Below are 23939 nucleotides of genomic sequence, written 5' to 3'. Positions count from 1 at the left end.
ACATGGTCCCTGTGGCTCAGACACAGAAGAATGAGAAGTCTCATAAAGTAAAAAGAATCCTGTCATACTTCAATACATACCCATGGGTCCAAAGGTATCTAGATTCTCCTGTCATCACCAGCAAACTCCGACGAGGCAACATAACTGGCACTGCAATACCATCTGGGTGCTTAAAATCCATGACAATCTTGAAGCAAAGATAAAAGCATAATGATCAATCCAAAATTTCATATACTCCAAGGATAAGAATGATTAATAGAGTTTGGCTATTTTTCTAGGCTAACAGAGATTAAAACATAATAATGTTTGTAGAAAAGCATAGCACAGTGGTTCTCAAACTTTACTGTACATGAGAATCAACTGAATGACCAAAAAAAAAGGTATTTCATCCACAGAGATTCAGAATCAGCAGGTCTGGAGTAAGGCTCAGAAATCTACATATCTAATAATCACCCCAAGAAATTATGAGGCAGGTGGTCTCAGGATCACACCATGGAAAACAGCAGAGTAGAGGTCAAACACGGACTCTGGAGCTGAAACACTCATATCCTGGTTCTTCCATTTATTAGTCACGTGACACAGGACAAGACATTTAACCCCACTCTGCTTCTCAACTCTTACAGTATTTTACATAAATTATACAGACAATTATAAAGATAATCACAATAACTGGCACACTGTATAATAAATACACAAAAAGTAGCTATTGTTTTTTATTATTCATAGAATATTAATAATTAATAATCCAAGAAGAAATAACTATTAAATGCACACTCTTATATAATCCATTAGATTATATGAGATTTTGCGCCTTTAAAGTAATGTAACATACTGGGATTAGAGGTTGATTAATAAAGAGACAAAAAAAAAAAAAAAAACAGGAACATTTTCAGCAACTTTTCCTAAGTTATGCTCAAATATTATTCTGAATAGAAACCTACAAGGATAAAATATCCAAGAAAATGCTTGTGTCCTAGGAACACATCAAAACCAAAGACTTCAGTCTAAAATAGCAGCAGCTGACAAATATGAATTAAAAGGCTTACTACAGGGCTGAAAACTATTCTTTTAAGTGAACAAATCAATCCATTTGAAAAATAGATATGACAACCAACTGTAAGTGGGATGAAAAGAATTTAGCATAATACCTTCCTTAAAGGTAAACCTGCACAGTACCCAATACAAAGTAAGCATTCCATAAATGTTAGCTACTATTACTACTAATAGTAATATTGGATCAAATGAGATAATACACATGAAAATTCTCTGTAAACTATTAAAAAGTATACAGAGCTAAAGTAGTTTTCTTCCTTTCTAACCTATCCTTCCAATCTAAGTATGGAAAATAAAGTAAAGTGATGGAGTTTAATTTCCTAACAGTTATCTGTTCCAAATGTCTACATATAATTTCATATGGTCATGCCCTGAAAGCATTCAAAACACCGGAGATTAATTCTGAAGTTTTTAGACATGAAATGTATTGATACTTGCAACTTTCTCAAAATGTATACATAAAAGATAGACCAATAAACAGACAGAAGGATGAGAAGATGGTTAGATTATTTGGTAAAGCAAGTATATTAAAATGTTAATTGTAGAATCTAGGTAGTAGACATATAAGTATTTACTGTACAATTCTTCAACTTTTCTGTATGAAAATATTCATAATTGGCTGGGAGTGGTGGCTCACGCCTGTAATCCCAGCACTTTGAGAGGCCGAGGTGGGCAGATCACTTGAGGTCAGGAGTTTGAGACCAGCCTGGCCAACATGGAGAAATCCTGCCTCTACTAAAAATGCAAAAAATTAGCCAGGCATAGTGGTGGGCACCTGTAATCCTGCTACTTGGGAGGCTGAGGCAGAGGAATTGCTTGAACCCGGGAGGCGGAGGTTGCAGTGAGCTGAGTTCATGCCACTGTACTCCAGCCTGGGCAACAGAGTGAGACACTGCCTCACAAGAAAAAAAAAATTTTCATAATAAATTGTTGGGGGGAAATGGGAAAACCACAGTGGCCCCTTTTTAAATTTATAAAGGTTTCAATTTTCTTAATAGAAGCCAAGACCCACGCCTAGGAAAGAATAATGAGCATATTTATTATTAGAGACAATTATCTGTGGCTTAAAGGAAATCCATGTCCAGATATCCAGATGAAAACTGTCATGATGGGAAAATATTCTAGAAGACTAGACTCTAATTCATTAAACAAATATTTATTAATCATTGGGGGAGATATCAAAGGCTACAATAGTGAAGAGAGACAAGCTCTATGTCCACCTAGAAGTTACACTTTTTGGCCAATATTCAACATGTTTTACAAAGATACAATACATATGTATTTGTGAAATTCAAACTTACTCCCTCCTGTCAACAGAGTAATGATTTCCAAATAGGAAAATTTCAGCTTAAGTCATTAGAACTCACAAGAGATATAGGAACATGATATTAATTAATTTTGAAACACTTGTCCTGGCATATACAAGCCAAGTTTCAAGGAGGAAAAATATACAACCAAATAAGCTAAATGTTTTTCTTTTTCTGTATCAAACTGACCATTCCTCATCTTTTTTTTTTTCTCCAATAGGTTTTTGGGGAACAGGTGGTGTTTTGTTACATGGATCAGTACTTTAGTGATTTCTGAGATTTTAGTGCACCTGTCACCTAAGCAGTGTACATTGTACACAACGTGTAGTCTTTTATCCCTCACGCACCTCCGACCCTTTCCCCCAAGTCCCCAAAAGTCCAATGTATCATTTTTATGCCTTTGCATCCTCATAGCTTAGCTCCCACTTATGAGTGAGAACATGCGATATTTGGTTTTCCATTTCTGAGTTATTTCACTTAGAATAATGGTCTCCAATTCCATCCAGGTTGCTGTGAAAGTCATTATTTTGTTTCTTTTTATGGCCGAGTAATATTCCATCGTCTATATATACCACATTTTATTTATTCACTCGTTGATTGATGGGCATTTGGGCTGGTTCAATATTTTTGCAATTGCAAATGGTGCTGCTATAAACATGTGTGTGCAATTATCTTTTTTGTATAATAACTTCCTTTCCTCTGGGTTAGATACCCGGGAGTGGGACTGTTGGATCAATTGGCAGATCTACTTTTAGTTCTTCAAAGAATCTCCACATTGTTTTTCATAGCGGTTGTACTAGTTTACATTCTGACCAACAGTGTAAAAGTGTTCCCTTTTTACCACATCCCTGCTAACATCCTTTTTTTTTTTTATTTTTTTTATTATGGCCATTCTCCCAGGAGTAAGGTGGCACTGCATTGTGGTTTTGATTTGCATTTCCCTGATAATTAGCGATGTTGAGCATTTTTTCACATGCTTGTTGGCCAGGTGTATATCTTCTTTTAAGAATTGTCTATTCATGTCCTTAACCCATTTCTTGATGGGATTGTTTGTTTTTTTCTTTCTGATTGAAATTCTTAACTTTATCTTTGAACTTGTGTTAAATGAAGTCTGATGTAACAATGGAGCATGGGCTTGAGCAAGGAGATACATGCAATATGTTTGTCCACAGTTCCTTGAGGCCCATTTGGGTATACGTCCACAACGTCCCATGAACACATAAAGTGTGAGAGTTCACCGAGACTCAGAGTACACAGTAAGCACTTTATATCTACCACTGAGTGAGTGGCTACACTGACAGCCTAGCGGGTCCACCAGAACTTGATTCAAATGTAGAAAGAAGACAATGGTGTTCTAAGAAACACAAGCAATCAAGTGTTAAATTAAATTTAGCCTAAAGTTGCCTTCTTGTAAGTTCAGCCTAAATGTTTCTTGACACATACTTCATACATAGAACTGTAATCTAATTGGATGTCTAAACAGACTGCTACCTACTCTTTTACCAATCACTGAGTTTCACACAATAAAGGTGGCCATCTGTTCAAACCATGTCCAAATAAGGCAAACACCAAACTGTAACTAATCCAGGTGTTTCTGTACCTTACTTCCGTCTTCTGTATGTCACTTTACTTTTTCTGTCCGTAAATTCTCTCCAACCACTCGGCAGCACTGGAGTCTCTCTGAATCTATTCTGGTTCAGGGTGCTGCCTGATTTATGAATCATTCATTGTGCAATTAACTTGATTAAATTTAACTTGTCTAAAGTTTTTCTTTTAACACAAGGAACCCCACCATCATATCCCTTCTTATTGATGTTACTTCCCTGTGTTAGCCAACTGCTTAACAGTGAAAATGATAACGTAGAAGAACCCAGAATGACAGAACAACCTGAAGGCTGAAAGAAAGAGCTCAGAGTAGTGGATCAATGCAACAAGCCAAAAATGAAAGTTGATCACTTATTGTGATATAATAGTATAAACAAAGGTTTAAAACCTGAGGAAGCACCAACTCCCCCCAGCCCCATTTTTCTCCACTGTACACTGCATGACTTGAGGGTGAGGTGGATCGTCGTGAATGTGGGGATTGTCTCACTGCTGAGGGGACCCCAAATGAAAGGTTCCAGCAGTGTTATAAACTCAGCGGTCAGGGAAGGGTGAAAGGGAAGGACTAGGAATTGTAAAGTAGCTAGTACTAAGTCAGACTAAGGAAAATGTCGTTGAGGTTTCCAACTCCTTCCTCCACAAAAAGGCCTTGACAGAGGTGCCTGAAGAGGACCTCAGCCAAAGACCTCAGATAAAGAGATCGAGGAATGAAGGTGTCTGGGCTAGGAATGCAAATAGGCATAAGAGCATGACCAGTCAGGGAGGTTTGACCCCTTCATTACAACTTCACTTAGACTGTAATGCACTGGCTATGCATCAAGTCTACTATGGGGAGGGCAGCTTTCCCCCATGAGGCCACCAGGTTTTAAAGCCTTTGTCATTGCCTATGGTGAGGCCTGAAAAATCACATAGGGTTTCAGCCTGGAGCCACACTCCTCAAAAATTCATAATTCCATTTCCTTCCAGTCCTTCCTTACTCATCAGCAAACAGAAGATAGACAATGTTAGCAGAAGGTGCTCAAATCAAGAAGTGAAACAAAAATGACTATTGTTAAGTTAGTTTTGTGCAGTGTTTCCACTATTCTGGTAAAAATGATCACAAATGAATGTACAAATACAAAATACAAATTGTTTAAGTTTGGTGATTCCCAATAGCAAAGACATGGAATCAATGTAAATGCCCATCAATGATAAACTAGAACAAGAAAATGTGGTACATATACACCAGCATGGAATACTATGCAGCCATAAAAAGGAATGAGATCATGTCCTTTGCAGGGACACAGATGGAGTTGGAAGCCATTATCTTCAGCAAACTAACACAGGAACAGAAAACCAAACACCACATGTTCTCACTTATAAGCAGTACCTGAATGATCACAACACATGGACACATTGAGGGGAACATCACACACTGGAGCCTGTTGGAGGGGGGTGGTGGAGGAAGGGAGAGCATCAGGAAGAATAGTTAATTGATGCTGGGCTTAATACCTACGTGATGGGATGATCTGTGCAGCAAAGCACCATGGCACATGTTTACCTATGTAACAAACCTGCATATACTGCACATGTACCCCTGAACTTAAAATAAAAGTTGAAGACAAAAAAAAAAAAAAAAAATTTGCTGATTCCACACGAGTTAGATGTTCTTACATTTGCATTTAAAACTAGTGTCACACAATATGAAGAAAAATGGTAAAATTCATGCCAATAAAGCAAAATTTAGATTTATTTACACTGATGGCACTAAATAGAAAACACAAATCACTTTGACAAGATGAGAAAGACCACAGAAGGAAAAGTTTTATACTTTAGTGCCTTTCTGGTCCATTTTCCTATGTTCTGAATAAGGAGTCTACATTTTCATTTGGAACTGAGCCCCACAATTTATATAGCCAGCCTTGGAAGGTCTATATTTTTTTAATGTTGTCAATCTATTTTATGACTACAAACCACAAAACACAATTTCCTCATATGCTTACAAAGCCCCATCTTGATCAGATAAATATTCCCTCCTATTTTATCACAGATTTTCTGGGGTTTTTTACACATTTTAGCCTTTATATCTCTGAAACTTATTTTGGCATATAATTTGACAGTATAGTTTTTTTTAAATTTAGATATAATTTGACTTATAAAATTAAATGTAAGCTTCCTAAGAAAATTAAATTTTTCTTACAACATTCCATCATCAAAATATTTTCAGTATCATCACATTTAAAGTATCTGTACTTTAACTAAATGCTTGTTAAAATACCACAAAATAAAAGACTTTTAAAACTGTTCAATCAATAAAGTTCCCCTGAAACTGCTGAATCATTCTGCCATGTGAAAATTTTGCTCCACAGGAGCTTTTGCAATTATTCTTTTTGTTTTTACCTATTTTCTCTATTTTTTGAGATGGTAGAGTCAATAAAGATCAAGTGCCCAGCAAGCTTACAGGGCATGACTGAGGATAATGTTCAGTCCTAAGCAAACAAAAACCTTAGACATTCTCGTCTTATACAACTTTCACACACCCAAAATACAACAGAACAAAAATGCCAGACACAGTTATCAATCTATCAACCAAGAAAAGTTAACATTCATAACAGAAAAGCACATGAAGGAATCAACAGATCTCCATGTTGCCTAAACAGGACAAAGAAGAGTATATTGCTACTGGGAATACTTCTGAGAAAGAAGACAAATTTAATCCTGATCCTTAATGGTTAGAAAGAGGTCGAGATCATTAACCCTTTTAGAGAAATCCCAAAAGAGTATCTGGACAAGTGACAATATGATGTGAAAAACGATGTGTGATTCATAGAGAATGATAAAAGCTAAGAGGGTAGAACTTACTATATTTAACTAGAGAAAATATTTCACAGCTGAAAGTCCACCTGTTTCCCATAGTCTACCAAACAGAAATATTCTATAGTTGTGCTAACAATTTCATTTGACCCAAATGAAATAAGAGTTTGCTTTTTATTTTAAATAGCAAAGAGGAAATTCCACAAAAGGTGATATCCCCAGAAGTACACTTTGCTAAGAGTAACTGGAAGAAAAGCTTGCTGGTATTTCCAGGGCAGAGTAATTGACAGTAATTTTGCCTTGGAGACTAATGGCTGATGCTAGTGACCTTTAAACCTTCTACCTATGCCATATGGCCTGCTCCTTTAGAACAGGTTAAAATGAAGGCCCACTGGCTGGGCGCAGTGGCTCACGCCTGTAATCCCAGCACTTTGGGAGGCCAAGGCAGTCAGATTACTTGAGGTCAGGAGTTCGAGACAAGCCTGGCCAACATGGTGAAACCCCGTCTCTACTAAAAATTCAAAAAACAGCCGGGCGTGGTGGCAGGCGCCTGTAGTCCCAGCTGCTTAGGAGGCTGAGGCAAGAGAATCTCTTGAACCCAGGAAGTGAAAGTTGCAGTGAGCCAAGATCACGCCATTGCACTCCAGCCCAGGCAACAGAGGGAGACTCTGCCTTAAAAAAAAAAAAAAATCAAGGCCCACCATAAACCTGTTTCCCTTCCCTGATTCCTACTGGTAAGGGATGTTTAAAAAACAACAAAAAGCAAAAATGGAAAACAACCCCCACACACAGGAGACTTAAATCTATTGGCTAAATTTCTTGAAAGTTAGAATCCCCAGATTACAAAGTCTTATGAAACTCGAAGGAAAAGTGGCAATGTCACCAACACATCCTGTAATCAACATACAGGACTTCCCATTTGAAAGTGACTAAAAGAAAACAAGCTCTATTCCCTTGTCCTGCAGCCAGCAGCAATTTCATAAAGTACAAGCCTCAATAACCTGGTCATGAGAGGAGAAAAACCGCACACATTAGCACAGGATGATGCCCTATGGCATCAAAGAGTGGGCACTGAAGTGTTACGGGCAGCAGCTAAATACCACTGTGGTCCAAAGGCACTTATTTCTCATTGCAACTGAGAGAAAATGAGAGGCAGAACATCGTTTGACGCTTCTGGTGTAGAAGCTTTCCTAGTTGAGCAGGTACCATGCACACATTTAGGGTATATATCTGGAAATGTGCCTGCAGTACTGCATGTGAAATAGGCAAAATTAGATCCAGAAAAAATTTAAAAAGAAAACACCACAAAAAAACCTACTGTATAGCAAAAGTCAGCAAATTCCACCTTTCAAACACAACCCTGACCTCCAAAACTAGGTCTCAGCTGCTGAACAAATAGATTCTGCCCTCTCTTCCTCTTCACCCCAAAACAAATGGCTTTGAACTGTTTTGTCTAGCTAAGCTCAAGTGTAATGTAAAATAAAAATAAAAGGCATCTTTTTAGCTAATGGTCTAGACACACTGTCAAATGGCACAACAGAGAACAAAATATATGTTGCATAACTGGAAAATAAGCTAAAAAAGAAAATACTAAATTGGAGACACTTTAACCATCATTGCATATTCAATATTATAAATGCTTATCTTAAATGCCTAACAAATAATATGCTTATGTTGATGTGTTTACACTGAGACCGCTTGCTTTGAGTTCTCACTTATCGCACATGGCTTCATTTGTTTGCAGGAACCATGAAGTGAAATCCACCACCATTCAAAAATGGGTTCACAAACCACCTCAATAAAATTAAGTTTTACTTTATATATGAAAAGGTTATAGAGGTAACAAAATATTTTAGCTTAAAAATACTTTAAATTGTGTATTTGTTTACTTGTTAGAGTCTGTCTAGTACATGATATTCAACAAATATTTTGAATGATGAATGAATTCACAAATAATGTATTTTACAAATAGGGTGGTGTATATTTTATATTTGTCTTCTAAATTCTATTTGTTTATTCTCTGGGCTTTCCTTCTTAAGCAAAATAAACCATCAGATTCACAAAGAACCAAAATGAGACAGCTAGAGTAACAAGAACAACAGTCACGGGTATATCTATTCCTGAGGCCCTAGATAGCTCGCCATGAGGAAAAGTTCACTTAATATAGCATCTGCCACAGTCTCTAGCATAGAATAGTTGGCTATTGGCAGTAATGATCATGGCAATGGTAGTGCTGATGGTCAAAGGAGTAGAAGTCACAGTAGCTACTATTCATATTACTAACTGCATATCAACTCCCGATGACAATCAAAATGCAAGTAATACATGTTGACTTCAATTTAAAACAGAAAGCACCAAAATTTTCTCCATGGTCAATTAAAAGTTAAATTGGGATAAGCTAAAATCCAAGTCCCCCAACTAGTCCAGTGTTTAATTCAGCCCTGGTACAAACATCCCAGGATCTGAAACTAATACACATAGCCTTTAACTTCTTCAGTTTCTAGTATTGCACTGGAATATTTAATTGAATGATAATTAGAACTGCCAGTGGGGGCCTATATTCATTTCTATTTATTCTTTGTCTTAAAGAATAAATCTAAAATCCCACTGCCCTTGGAGTTGATACTATACAGCTTTAGCATTTCAGCATTTTCTAACTCAATGGTATAAAATCCTAGCTATATAACACAATCACCTGTGAGCTTTCTATAAATATAGAAAGCCAGCCTTCATATCAGACATTCTGAATCAGAATAAGACACACACAGTACCTGCTCTAGAAAAAGACAGCCTAGTAGGGAAAACAGAAAAAAATCACGGGGACCTCAAATACTCAAATATCAGAAATAGGCTATAAAACAAAGATGCTTCCCATGTTTAAAGATATAAATGCTAAGCTTGAACATTTCAGCAGGGAAATGTTAAAAAGAAATGATAAAAAAGAGACCCTGTAGATATAAAGAAAACCAGGCATTCTAAAACAGAAAATGCCATAAATGAAATTAGGACATCAATGAATGAGCTTAACAGCACATCAACGCAGCAAAATAAAGAATTAGTGACAGAAGAAACTATTTGGAGTAAAGCATGGAGAGACAAAAGACAGAAAACACAGAAGACAGGATAAGTAAAATAAAAAATGTAGGAAAAAAGGTAAATGAAGAAAGAATGGGGCAGGGGCAAAAATCTACAAAGGCAATGACTAAGCATTTTCCAAAATTGATGGAAAAACTCAATCTACAGATTCAAGAAACCTGGTAATTCCCAAGCAGAATAAACAAGCCCATCAAAATAAGCAGAATAAGCAGGATCATAAAAATAAAACAAAAGGTAAAAGAAAAAAAATCTTAAAAGAACCTAGAGAAATAAACAACAGTCACCCTCAAATGTAACAAGAGCAATAACACAGGCCACAAAAAAGTTAAATGAAATCTTTAGTGCTGAAGAAAACTTAGTGCATGAGGAAACTTGTGGGAATGATGGATATGTTCATCATCTTGAGTGTGGTGAAGGTTTCATGAGCATTTATTAAGTATGTGCAGCCCTTGGTACATCAATTACATCTCCACAAAGCAGTTTTTAACAGAAAACATGGGATGTAATAAAGCAGTACTTAAAAGCAAAATTTATAATCCTAGAAATACATGTCAAGAATATTTGACACCAGCCAGGTGCAGTGGCTCATGCCTGTAATCCCAGCACCTTGGGAGGCCAAGGTAGGGCAGACTGCTTGAGCCCAGGAATTCAAGACCAGCTTGGGCAACATGACGAAACCCCGTCTCTACAAAAAATACAAAAATTAGCTGGGCATGATAGCTCGCACCTGCAGTCCCTGCCACCAGGATAGCTAGGGTGGGAGGGTCGCTTGAGCCTGGGAGGTCGAGGCTGCAGTGAGCCATGAGTGCACCACTCCACTCCAACCTGGGCAACAGAGCAAGACCCTGTCTCAAAAAAAAAAAAAAGGAATATTTGCCATGTTCTGAATGTTCTAATGACAGTGGGCTCATTAACCAGAGCAGGAAACCCAGAAAGAGCAAAGATTTTGTTCTGTATGGGAGAATGACAGTGGGCGGTGAATGGCTGAAAACAAAGATGACAAGCTTTGATTTAGACAAGTTAAAATCCCTTTTAGAATGTTGGATATAAGCCGAGGCAGGTGGGTCACAAGGTCAGGAGTTCAAGACCAGCCTGGCCAAGATGGTGAAATCCTGTCTCTACTAAAAACACAAAAATTAGCCAGGCGTGGTGGCGGGCGCCTGTAATCCCAGCTGCTCAGAAGCCTGAGGCAGAGAATTGCTTGAACTCTGAGGCAGAGGTTGCAGTGAGCCAGGATCGCGCCACTGCACTCCAGCCTGGACAACAGAGTGAGACTTCAACTCAAAAAAAAAAAAAGAAAGAAAGTTAGATATTCAGGGCTAATATCTGAGGGGGAAAAAATCAAGGTTGAAAGTGTTTCTGCATCCCCTAGAATGCACAGGACAATGCTGGTCATATAAGTAAAAGTTCTTTTAACCAACATCCATTTAACCAACCAACATGCTCCATTCCTTCTATAATGTGTACCCATGCCCTGAATATTTGTTGATGATAGACAACTCTCCAATATATTCATGCACTTCTATTCTCATCAGTAGAGCTACACACTTAACAAGTCAAATTGTGTATGTTCCCAAATCACTGTGCCACTTACCCGTATCATTATAATTATTTTATTTAATTTAATATTACACAAATGAATGAAAATTAAGCGAGAAAAGATAGCATTTTTCCATAGAAGCCAAGTTGAATATTGCAGAATAACTCAATAAAGGCAAAAAATAAATATAATGTTCCAACAAATGTGAAAATTGGATTATAAAATATTGGAAATAAAAACATCAAATGTAAAACCCCACACTCAGATGGTTTCATGTCTTTAAACATTTGCTTCACTTTAAAGAAATAAAACTAGAAAGACAAAGCACACTGTGGCCCCTCACAGAAGCAAAGACCTTGGCCCAACAACAAAATATTGATGAGTGAATCTATATGTGTTAAGTTAAAATGTCTGTAGTATGTATGTATCTTTTATTATTACTATTCCCTAATTTAAGTGCAGCCAACTGGTAGTTTCAACTATATCACCTAAGTGGGTTTCTACTGTAGTTTTCTGAACTCCATTGATTTTTCTAAATTTTATTCTAGTTCTACAATCTAGATGGAGTGATATAATGCTATTTCTTGCTACAAAGTAAACGCACATCGTTCTAACTGAAAAGATGGAAGAATCGATACTCCAAAGTCTCCAAATACAGCAGCATGTTCTATTTCATGATGTCATGCCGTGAAACAGACTTTGTTAGCAGCCTGTTGGCTGAAACAGGTATATTTCTTTGCCATTATCCTTATTGAAGGGGCTTGAATAAAGGAGTTCCTCCTACTCCACAGAGAAAGACAAAGAGTGTATGATAAGAACTGTCAGCAATGAGTCTTATTTGCCCAATTTATGCAAAAGAGAACCTGGCTTCCAAGAGGTCCTGAAACATGAGAAAATTACACAAAAGTAATTGAATCTTCAGAACATAAGTTCCAAAGGAAAGTGCTTAAAAGTGAAAAATAGAATTCAATGTATAAAAAATGACATGATCAAACAAGGTAGAGCATTTATTTATTTCTGGCCCACAAATGAGCAGATCTACTTGTCTACTCCAGAAGTTTTGAATGTTAGAGACCCGTAGGATAAAAGGAAAAATGAAGATTGGCCCAATGCTGCTTTAATTATACTATAATGCAACTAAAGAACCCATGTGAGAGTTATGCTCTTTTTCCACATCTACATCAAAATACATATACAGCCATACAGAAGTCACCATGGCTTTAGATACAAACCACACACACACACACAAACACACAAAGATGGAGAAATATACACCCACCAGGATGGCAGATCACTCTTTTTAATGCTAAAGGCACTACAGAGACAGAGTAAAAAATTCACAAATAAGCTATAAAGAATGAGAGAAAGGAGTGAGGAGCTACACAGCAGAGACAATCCATTTTCCAGAACTTCAGGAAATGTAAATATTCCAAGGACTCTCAGATAAGAATAAAGTGTGGGGCCTGGAATCAAGATAAAAACTAAAAGAAGAGATTGTTTGGCTTCTGAGGCTGTAAACATTGCTTATATAGGCAAATATTGAGGGTGAATTTGAGGTTGGAGATGAAGCCAGTATGTCTGCAGTCCAGACTCTATTGTTGTTTTAATGGTATAAAGAAAATGTCTGGGTGTTTTTTCCAGTTTGTGCTAAAGATCTGAAAATAATGAAACATTTGTCCATTAAAACAAGAAACTCTTAGAACAGGAGTACCCTGTGAGTCATTCTGATTGACCAGACTGAGAATACAAAACAAAAAACAATGACAAAAAAAAACCCATTCAGCTAGGTATTTCAAGATACTGCATAAATAATTTTTACTCAGTACCCTATCACAGGAGATCAGGCAGGACTCAATAGGTATTTGCTGAAAGCAAGAGCCTGGAAAGAGAGCAGGAAATATACTTGAAAGATGTGACCCTCTATAGCATACATTCAGCAGATGGAGTCTTTACTACCCAACTATCCAACTATAAAAGTCATCATAATAAGAAATATTTACTGATAAACAGACTTCCATAAAATTAGTACTTGCCCAAATCTCTCTCTCTCTTCAATATCAGCAGCTATCTCTGCCCATTATGGTAATCCCTTTGGTCAGTCTTTCAGTGAATGCTGATTATATAAATATTAGCCAGTGTAATTCAAATACAAACTAATTGAAATTGCAATTCTTACAAAAGAGGGACTTCCCAAAGTTGATAAAAGGGATGTCAGAGAGCCATTTAAATCACATGCAAATCCATTAAACATTTGAAAATCTGGGAGAGTCAGGACTTTCACAACGAAGAGAAAAATAATGCAAACAACACAACAATGATGCACTCTTTATAATCAAGCTATAAAAGTCAAATAAAGGAATTTTATCATGCTATCATATTTTATCAGAAAACAATACCAAAATAAAGTTCATGTGACTCATTCTTTGTTCTAAAAAATTAGTACATAGTTGTAATATAATCTAAAAGTTGTTAAATAAAATTTTCTCTAAAACATCTTCATAAATTTTAGTTTCATTTTCCCAGGTGAGTCCTAATCAAAAGTTCTCTTTCTTATTTATAATAGAAGTTAGGTACTGGTTTTAGGGAGATGCACATTAAGTAGTTATTTTCATTGTCAGTTGACCAACTCTTATGGTACTTGGTGAGTTGAAAGAGATCTTAGAAATTTCCTGGGAAAGACAGAAAAGTAAAGAATTAAATATGACGTCAATGACTTTAGCTGAGTCTTTGACGTTATATTTAAGTCAAACAAAACAAAAAAAGCATTACAAAAAAACAAAACAATAATGCCACTGACAAAATTATTACAATGAAATGGAAGCTACGATAGGCACTACAGGAAAGTTCTTAAAACAACTGAGGATGTCAGATACTGAGTGTCTACGCAACAACATTACTAGTTTATTTTCATACAAGGTTATAGCAAGGGCATCTCTCAAAACATGCCTGGCCAGCAAAGGCAGGCTGCAATTTACAGCAGGACAAATTTATCAGTGAAGGATTACCTAAAAACAAAAGCCTAGTAGACTTCACAGGTGTACGTTATTGTCATATATCCCGATGCAGCCTACCCTTTGGATATTTCCCTAAGCTCATCCTTAGTTAGGGGAGCACTTAGTATTTGAGATGGAAAGAAACTGGTTGGTTCCTTGATGAAATCACTGACCTGGGCCAACAAGTTGAAACTTTTGGAACCAGCCTTCCTTGAGACATCTTGTTATATGAGATATTAACTTGTTTTGCTGCGTAATCATTTTTATTTGGGTTTTCTGTTATTATTTGCAGCTAAAATAATCCTCACTTATACACATATCGCACATATTTCAAAGGTACAAAAGCCTTAAAGAAAATCCAACTTAGTTGTAGAGGGAAAATTAATATGTTTGAAAAAAATCAAGACAATTTTTGCTTAATATAAAATGTACACTATTTTTAGACAAACTATAAGAATTTTAAGAATATGCTCCAGTAGTCATAAATATAAAGCATTTAAGTAATAAAGCATTTAAGACTTATATTAAAGTTAAGAATACCTCATGGGAACACCATGAGTTGGAACATTTAACAGTTGAAAGAGATCTTAGAAATTTCCTGAGAAAGAGAGAAAAGAATTAAATATAAAGTCAATGACTTTAGCTGAGTCTTTGACGTTATATTTAAGTCAAACAAAACAAAAAAAGCATTACAAAAAAACAAAACAATAATGCCACTGACAAAATTATTACAATGAAATAGAAGCTATGATAGGCATTACAGGAAACTTCTTAAAACAACTGAGGATGTCAAACATGAGAAAATGAAGAAACAGGGCCAAAGGTATAGTACTCAGATTCTAGGTGTGGAGCAAGGTGCTAGGAGAAAATTGGAGTAATTACACAGCATCAATCAATAAATAAAACAGAACGGCACAAGTTGCAAGAGTGGAAAGTCATCTCTCTCACGACCACCTGAAATCCTACTTCTAGGCCATGGGAACATGAGCTTCCTCCTGTTACAGAAGTGAAGGCTTTAAGTAAGGAGCCCTAGAGCAGATACACCTCAAGGAGCCTTTACATGCATGAACTGCTCTAAGTTTGAAAAACACTTTCACATACATTACTTCATTTTATTTCTATCACAATCCTTCAGCCAGGAAAGAAATATTATTAAATCCATTTTATAGATGAAATAAAGGCCCCAATTTAGTAGACTGTTTTAAATAGTATTACAAGCTGAAACAAACATTATAAACTTAAAATTATAAGAGTTTTAAGAAGAATATGTTCAAGTAATCATACAAATAAACTTTTTTTTCAAAATTACAATGATTCACTTACCCTCAAAGGTATCTTTCAAAAAAAAATCTACTGTTCCTGTCATAACTTATGCACACTTTCCAGCCATTACAAAGACGGCTTTAACCAAAAGTCATTCAAATTGGCAGCTGAAAATTATATGCCTCCAGAGACACCAAATAGAGATAATGAATGCAGCAGATTTTCAGTTCAACTAAAGGGCAAATTTTCCCTTCTTCACAATTTCTAATTAAAAACTGTGCAATGATCTTCTAGGGCATTCAGGGGGATATTGAGTCCCCATTTGTCACATCTCCCTGGGAAGGGAGGGAACTTCCCTAGGAATAAAAAGTAGAAACACTCCTAGTTTTTTCCCACCCCTTCACTTACAACTCTCCAGGGAATGCCTTTGCTTATTGGTTACTCTGAAGCCAAGCTCACTTGGCTCAGCCCTTTCCTCTCGTTTTCAGGGCCAGCTGGTTATGAGCTAACACAGGATATGAGCTAACACATATCCTGTTAGAGGAGCTCCTTCGTGTCCTGTTATAGGAACAGTCTCTGCCTCCATGGGGAAGGTCTCCAGTTGTCCAGCTATGTCAGTGACGAGGTCAGTATGTCTCTTTAATTCAGAGGTGTAGTATTAACAAGTTCACTTGGCTACAGATCTAAAGTCATGTTCTGCCATCAGTTTTCCCAGTAGTAAAGTTAACACACTAATCTCCAATTATCTTTTCTCTCATTTCTCAGTTGGCTACACAGTTGGAAGGAAAACGTGAAGATGTCCTTTACCAGTCCCTAAAGCTAGAAGCAAGGATAGGGGGTAAAAACAAAAAAGAAACCAGAGAGAGAAGAGTGCTTTTTCTTCCCCGATCTCATTATTTTTTAAAGCACCTGTATTAAGAATCTACACACATAGTTAATAAGATGGTTTGTCATATCAAACACCACTAATTGTCAAGTCACAGTATCAACATGACTACACAAGCTCGGGAAAGGTTAAGAGGCCAAAACACTGAAGATCTAATGATGGAAACTATACAAATATGGGAAAACAAAAATGAATAGTTTTTGCCTCCAGGAACAAGATCAGAATTTGATACAGCCTCTAGTTAGATTAGATTGACCTCATGTTTTAAGGACTCTTGTAGATTTAAAACTCTGATTTTCATTTTTTTTTTGAGTCAGAGTCTCACTCTGTTGCCCAGGTTGGAATGCAGTGGCGCAGTCTCAGCTCACTGCAACCTCCGCCTCCCAGGTTCACGTGATTCTCCTGCCTCAGCCTCCTGAGTAGTTGGGACTAGAGGTGCACACCACCACGCCCAGCTAATTTTTTTTTCATTTTTAGTAGAGACGGGGTTTCACCGTGTTAGCAACGATGGTCTTGATCTCCTGACCTTGTGATTCGCTCGTCTCAGCCTCCCAAAGTGCTGGGATTACAGGCATAAGCCACCACACCCAACCTAAAACTCTGATTTCTATCCAAAAATCTGCCTGTAGGTTGCGTGGATTACTTCACATGTAATATTTTCTTTTAGTGGCTCAAGCAAAGTGCAGCTTCAGAAACAAATCAATGAATAAACATGAACCTCTTATTCTTCATCTATAAAAATGAAGATATTACTCTCTACTGCTCAGAGTTTTGAAGGGATTGAATCAGGTAATATATGGAAAAGTTCACCAAAACTCGGAATACACATTTTAATTTTCCTTTTTCTATGGCATGAAGCTACTATCTTTTGCCACTAGATGGCAATGCTGCACCAGTAGGTCAAAAATGGGCCACATTGCACCAAGGAAAATCTAGATCTTATTTAACTGCTAAAAGTTTCCTGTAAAAAATTAAATTTCAAGTTGTTTTCCTGGCATCTGATGAGGTGACAGAAAAAATTTTGGACATTTAAAAGATGAGGACATTCAAAAGAAACCAAAGTGCTAACGGTGCTCTTACTTTTCATTTTTAAATCCTAATTCATTAAGAATGCGGATGATCTTTGAAAAGGGCATTGTACAAGGTAAGATATATGATGATAGCTAATAAAAATGACCATTTACCTCTGACCCCAAACTGAGAGAAACGATCTCATCCTCAAAAGCAGAATGTGTGTCAATGTGAGCGGGAATTCCTGAGATGGAAAACAGGACAACACGTCACTTCATTTTTCCTTTTAGTAGATTTAAGATGGCTGTAAATATAGCCTTATGATATTATGTTGACAATATTGCTTGGTAATCAGGAAGATACTATAATTTTGGTTAAAAGGAAACATTTAGGGCGAATGTGACTAAAATATATTAAAATAAATATAAACTAAAAATATCTTAACTTCAAGTTAAAGTGCCATTGGGGTTTGATCTAAAATTAAGGCTCAGGAATCACTGATTAACTAGGACACTTAACCCAATTCCAGCCCAAGAGGAAAATGTGAAAGACAAATACAAAAGTCATTTTTACCCTCAAACACTGGATTCCCAAGTACTTGCAGAACAAAAGCAATAACCAGGTATAAAGACTAGGCATATCAATAATTACGATATGGACTTCTCCACCGATCTCTCAATTTACATTAATTGCGCACCTCTTAAAAGAAATGTTGCTACACAGTGAGGGTATACAAAGCCAGTAAGAGGGTCCCTGTCCTCAAAGAGCTTACAAGCCAAGGGAAAGACAGCTAGGTAAGAAAGGTAAAGAAGAAATGCCCTGGCTGACTGGTTAATCTGGGGTCAGGCTCCCTTGGCTCAGCCCTTCCCTCTCATTTTCAGAACCCGCTGGTTTGTAGAAGCTAACACATGCTCCTTCTCGTTTCATCCTATAGGCCTCTGTGTCTTTAAGAGTGACCCCAGCCTCTGTGCTCTACAGAAGCAGCCTCTGCTTCAGCTCCAGTTGTGTTGCTGTGCCAGGGACAAGGTCAGCATGTCTCTCTAATTCAGAGGTGCAGTAGTCACAAATCCACTTGGCTACAAATCTAAAGCCATCAGTTTTCATTGTAATAAATGTAGAAAAGAAAACAAAACTCCACAACTCCTGCCGTTAATAAAACTCTTACAATTAAAGAGGTCTTAAGTGTGGGTGGGGTCCTAATCTTACAAGTGGAAGCTCTATCTCTCTCCATGCACATGTACACACAGAGAAAAGGACATGTGAGGACATTGAGAGAAGGTGGCCGATGACAAGCCAGGAAGGGAGCCCTCACCAGGAACCCAATCAACCGGCACCTTCATCTTGAACTTCCAGCCTCTACACTGTGAAAACAAATTTCTGTTGTTTAAGCCAAAAAAAGTAAAAAATAAAATCCTTAAAATCATTTGATTACTATAAATATCAGATGAAGTTGCTGCTAACAAGTATAAGAAATCAATAACTAGAAAGAGAAAGATCATCCAACCAAGTAACCTTCTTCTATCTATAAATTATTTGGTTTCTTCCATTACACGTCTCCTATGTTTTTTATTTTACACGTCTCCTATGTTTTTCAGACCAATGTCTTCCCTCTCTAAAGGAAATGCTGAAAGGGAAACAAAAAAAAATCGCAAACTGATTTGTGTCAGTGTGTTTACACTTTGAAATGCAAGTTCCTCAAGGGATTAAAGTGTAGATGTGCAAGGATTGAAGTCAACACAAGTAACGAACATAAGCAAGGTAATCTGAGACTTAATTTGAGCTTAAAAATAATATATTTGCTCTGCTGCGAGCAGGGGCTCATGCCTGTAATCCCAGCACTTTGGGAGGCTGAAGCGAGTGGATCACCTGAGGTCAGGAGTTTGAGACTAGCCTGGCCAACATGGTGAAACCCCATCTCTACAAAACTACAAAAATTAGCTGGGCGTGTTGGTGGGCACCTGTAATCCCAGCTACTTGGGAAGCTGAGGCAAGAGAATCACTTGAACCCTGGAGGCAGAGGTTGCAGAGAGCCGAGACCGCACCACTGCACTCCAGCATGAGCAACAAGAGTGAAACTCCATCTCAAAAAAAAAGAAAAAATAATAATAATAATATATTTGCTCTTAGAGAATTACATCATCTACTGAGTTCCAAAATATGTAACTAAAATGTTTAAACAAGAAATACTCACCTTGCCCAGGTTCATACTGATTTATGGTCATTTGATCAGGTTTATGTTTAATGTAACCTTCCCTCAACCATTTCTCCAAAAAGCTGTCACAAATGTCAGGAAGACCTAAAGTTAGTAATCATAAAGATAAAACATTAAAATAGTTACTTTGCTTGTTTTACTCAAGAATTTTAAAAGTCACTGCGATAAAAATCACTAAGCTTTTAATTTAGCAGTCAGGTCCATTAATATAATAAACCCACAAGCAAAATAAAATTAAAAAATAAAAAAAATTTAAGAATCTTTTAAAGTTATTTAATTGATTGTTTTTAGATAAAAAGGTTAAAAGAACAATTCTCACAACAATTTTGGTATTTAAATTATAAAAATACACCATATATTGAAATTGTCCCCTTTTTTTGTTATTTTAAATTATATCATTTATTTTAATTTTAATTATTTTAAATTGTTTCCCTTAAAAAAACACCTTCCAAAGTGGAAATAACTTACTTTTATTGGAGTCATAAATGTTGTTTCATGATGGAAGAAAAGCATTAAGACCAAAGTCATTAAAATAAAGATAAATTTAACTCCAACAAAGAATTACATCANAATTTAAGAATCTTTTAAAGTTATTTAATTGATTGTTTTTAGATAAAAAGGTTAAAAGAACAATTCTCACAACAATTTTGGTATTTAAATTATAAAAATACACCATATATTGAAATTGTCCACTTTTTTTGTTATTTTAAATTATATCATTTATTTTAATTTTAATTATTTTAAATTGTTTCCCTTAAAAAAACACCTTCCAAAGTGGAAATAACTTACTTTTATTGGAGTCATAAATGTTGTTTCATGATGGAAGAAAAGCATTAAGACCAAAGTCATTAAAATAAAGATAAATTTAACTCCAACAAAGAATTACATCAATTATACCAAAGGATTAAAAACCAGAATATACAGTAAATTCTTAATCAATTAGACACTTCCTTGGGAAAAAACTGGCAAAGGATATAAAAAGGAATTCACAGGAAAGGAAATACAAATGACCAACCTCATCAGTAATCAAGAAATTATAAATTTAAAACCTTTACAACACACGTTATTGGGGCAGGGGGAAATGGGTACACATTTGGTGAGAACATGCTGGTACAACTGTTTTAGGAGGCAATTTGCCAGTATCAATTAACATTTTTTTTTTTTTTTTTTTTTGAGATGGAGTCTTGCTCTGTCGCCCAGGCTGGAGTGCAGTGGCGCGATCTCGGCTCACTGCAAGCTCCGCCTCTCGGGTTCACGCCATTCTCCTGCCTCAGCCTCCCGAGCAGCTTGGACTACAGGCGCCCGCCACCACGTCCGGCTAATTTTTTGATCAATTAACATTTTTTTAGTGAACATAAATTTCAACATGACAATTCTACTTCTTAGTAGTCTCCCTTGAGAAACTCTTGCACAGTGCATAAAGAGGCATGTACGAAGATATTCACAGCAGCATTATTTATGAAAGCTAAAAACCAGAAACAACCTAAATAGCTATCAATAGGGAACTATTTGAATAAGCTATTATGGATCATTTAGTAAAATGAAAATCTGTATAAGATTTCCAAGACATATAGTGGAGGGAAAAGAACAAGTTGGGTTGATACATGTAATATATGGAATATATAATATATGCAATACCATACAATACTACATTTATTAACAACTGGGTACTTTTATTGGTGTACATATTTTAATGTAAACTCATTTTTTAAAGGACTGGAAAAGTATATACTAAACTGTTAACAGTATGTACTTCTGAGAAGCAGTATGGGAATAAGGATAATGATGAACTTCAGCTCTATGCAGTTTGAAATTTTTTTACAACAAAACTATACAATTTATCTAGTTAAAGTGTTTTAAATCAACTGTTTGAAAAGTTTATCTACAAATGACAAATGAAACATAATCCCCCAATTATAATATTCTACTAATATATTAAATTTTTTGAGGCAGAATTTATTATGTATTAGCAATTACTTACCTCTAGGTAATGGTTTATCTTTATCTACATTGTTGTTCTCATAGTGGAACTCATAACCAAAATGCTTTACTCTTCTGTGTTTTAAGGATTTTTGAGCTGTGTGAAGAGCACAAAGTAAACAATTAAGAAGGAAAAGAATTATATTCCTTTGCATATTCCAGTCAACTTTTTGAGTAAGGATTAGTTTAGTAATGGCAACTTCTGTTAATTGGTAAATTATAGTCTTTAACAAAATTAACCATTTTGCCTTATATTTGTTATTTCAAGTCTAAAATTGTAACAAACTCTTCAAGAGTTTCACCCAATCAATCTGAAAACTAAACATGTACACTACCATTCACAACATTGCCAATGAGCTGGAAAGAGTCAGAAAAACTCCAATTTGCAAATATTTCCAGGAAGCTCTCACTATATTATAATAGTACGGTACTGACTGCTAATTCCTCAAGGGAAACTTGCCTTAAGGTGGGAAGGAATGAATAAAATAAGTGAAAAGGCTTATAAAAGCCATATAAATGTTGGATAATAAATATTAATCAGTTTGGAGTTAAAATTTGATAGCTATATAAATGTTATTTATTATTAATGTTCCTAAGAATTGTTGGTATGACTTGCCTAACATTGGATCCAGGTTAGTTTCAGTAATTTTGAGGAAATATTAATAAACCATGAAAGACAGAGGAAAGGAAGAAGAGTTTTGCAGAAACTTTTAAATATCAGATTTTGAAAGTTTTACTTACAGTTTTGATTGTCTGTATCTTCGGTCCAATCCACACTTTCCAAAAGCATTTTCTCCTCCTCAGAAGAAATTATTTCTTCTACTACCATGAGTCCTGGTGGTAAGGCTTGAGGCCTCAACTCCTTCCATTGTGCTATGGGAAACCCAATTAAAATAGTCACATGCAACACTTAAAGTTCCTATATGCAAATAATTCTGCCCAATAACTCTTTATCAATTCACAAAACTTCAAATCCTCATTTTCGGAAATAAGATGGCTGAAAGGCACACAACATATTAAAAGTGCATGAATAGTAAATCATTTAACATCAATAGTAAATCATTTGCTAAATACATACCATTGCCTACTATGTGCCAGACATTATTTATTCAAATTACATAAGGAAAACTTTGGAAAGAATTCCTTAAAGACAAGTAATTTACAGTGTTAAGTAATTTGGATTTAGTTTCCGAAGTATGTTTTTTTTTAAAGAATTAAAAATATATCTTCTATTTGTTATTCAGTGCTGCCTGGTAGCGGATATCTAAATAAGCATAAACAGACACAATTCTGTTCTCAGTTAAAAAAGACTTTCAAGGTTGTAAATGTGATCGCCACAGTCTTAAAAGTACATATGGATCTAATGAAGAATTTCAAATAAATAACACGCCAAAACTTACTTTGTGCAATTTCTTATTGAGTGTTCACCATGGGGGACAGGGGTAAACCCAATGACTATTTTCTGATTAAAACTTACTCCTCGGCCGGGCGCGGTGGCTCACGCCTGTAGTCCCAGCACTTTAGCACTTTGGGAGGCCGAGAAGAGCGGATCACGAGGTCAGGAGATTGAGACCATCCTGGCTAACACGGTGAAACCCCATCTCTACTAAAAATACAAAAAAAAAATTAGCCAGGCGTGGTGGTGGGCACCCGTAGTCCCAGCTACTCAGGAGGTGGGGCAGGAGAATGGCGTGAACCCGGGAGGTGGAGCTTGCAGTGAGCCGAGATCCAGCCACCGCACTCCAGCCTGGGCGACTGAGCAAGACTCCGTCTCGAAAAAAAAAAACTTACTCCTCAGCCATTCAGTTTTCAAAAACTGACCAGAAACATGTAAAATATGAGGATAATCTAGTTTCCAAAATGTGTAAAGATTAAGTCAGATTCACAATTAAATGCATATGAGCACTGAGAAATACGGTTTCTAAAATAAATCTTTAAAAGAGTCTGTAAAAGTTTTCCTTTGGATCTAATTTTACTAAAACATAAATTTGAGCAGATTGCAGTCACCTACCCACTCCTAGGATATCTAAAACAGGGCTCTTTTATTGCCTAAATAGGTGGCAAATGAATATATGATTAGATGTCTAAATCAAAGTTCATCTCAATACATCTCATTTCCATGGGTCAGAAGTAATAATTCCTGTACAATTCTGTACACCAGTATATAAAGCTGTGCTTATTTAACTAAATTATTCAGTTCCTC

The 23939-nt window shown here is 36.2% G+C and overlaps 1 protein-coding gene across 5 annotated transcripts in view; it reads right to left on the bottom strand.

The window, feature by feature from the left end:
* Positions 1-23939, bottom strand: part of ALKBH8 (alkB homolog 8, tRNA methyltransferase) — a 68932-nt gene that overhangs the window by 34707 nt on the left and 10286 nt on the right. For all 5 annotated transcript variants that reach the window (XM_017855274.1, XM_017855277.1, XM_017855275.1 and 2 more), the window contains 5 exons: positions 22478-22609; positions 21738-21833; positions 19736-19840; positions 17718-17788; positions 81-187 (listed from right to left, as the gene is read on the bottom strand). In XM_017855274.1, coding sequence (XP_017710763.1) covers positions 81-187; positions 17718-17788; positions 19736-19840; positions 21738-21833; positions 22478-22609 — 511 coding nt within the window. The remainder of the gene's footprint in view (positions 1-80; positions 188-17717; positions 17789-19735; positions 19841-21737; positions 21834-22477; positions 22610-23939) is intronic.

Source organism: Rhinopithecus bieti, unplaced genomic scaffold, assembly GCF_001698545.2.
Source record: "Rhinopithecus bieti isolate Rb0 unplaced genomic scaffold, ASM169854v2 scaffold_39705, whole genome shotgun sequence".
NCBI lineage: Eukaryota > Metazoa > Chordata > Mammalia > Primates > Cercopithecidae > Rhinopithecus > Rhinopithecus bieti.
Note: the sequence above shows the minus strand (reverse complement) of the source record. Positions and strands in the feature narration are given on the sequence as shown.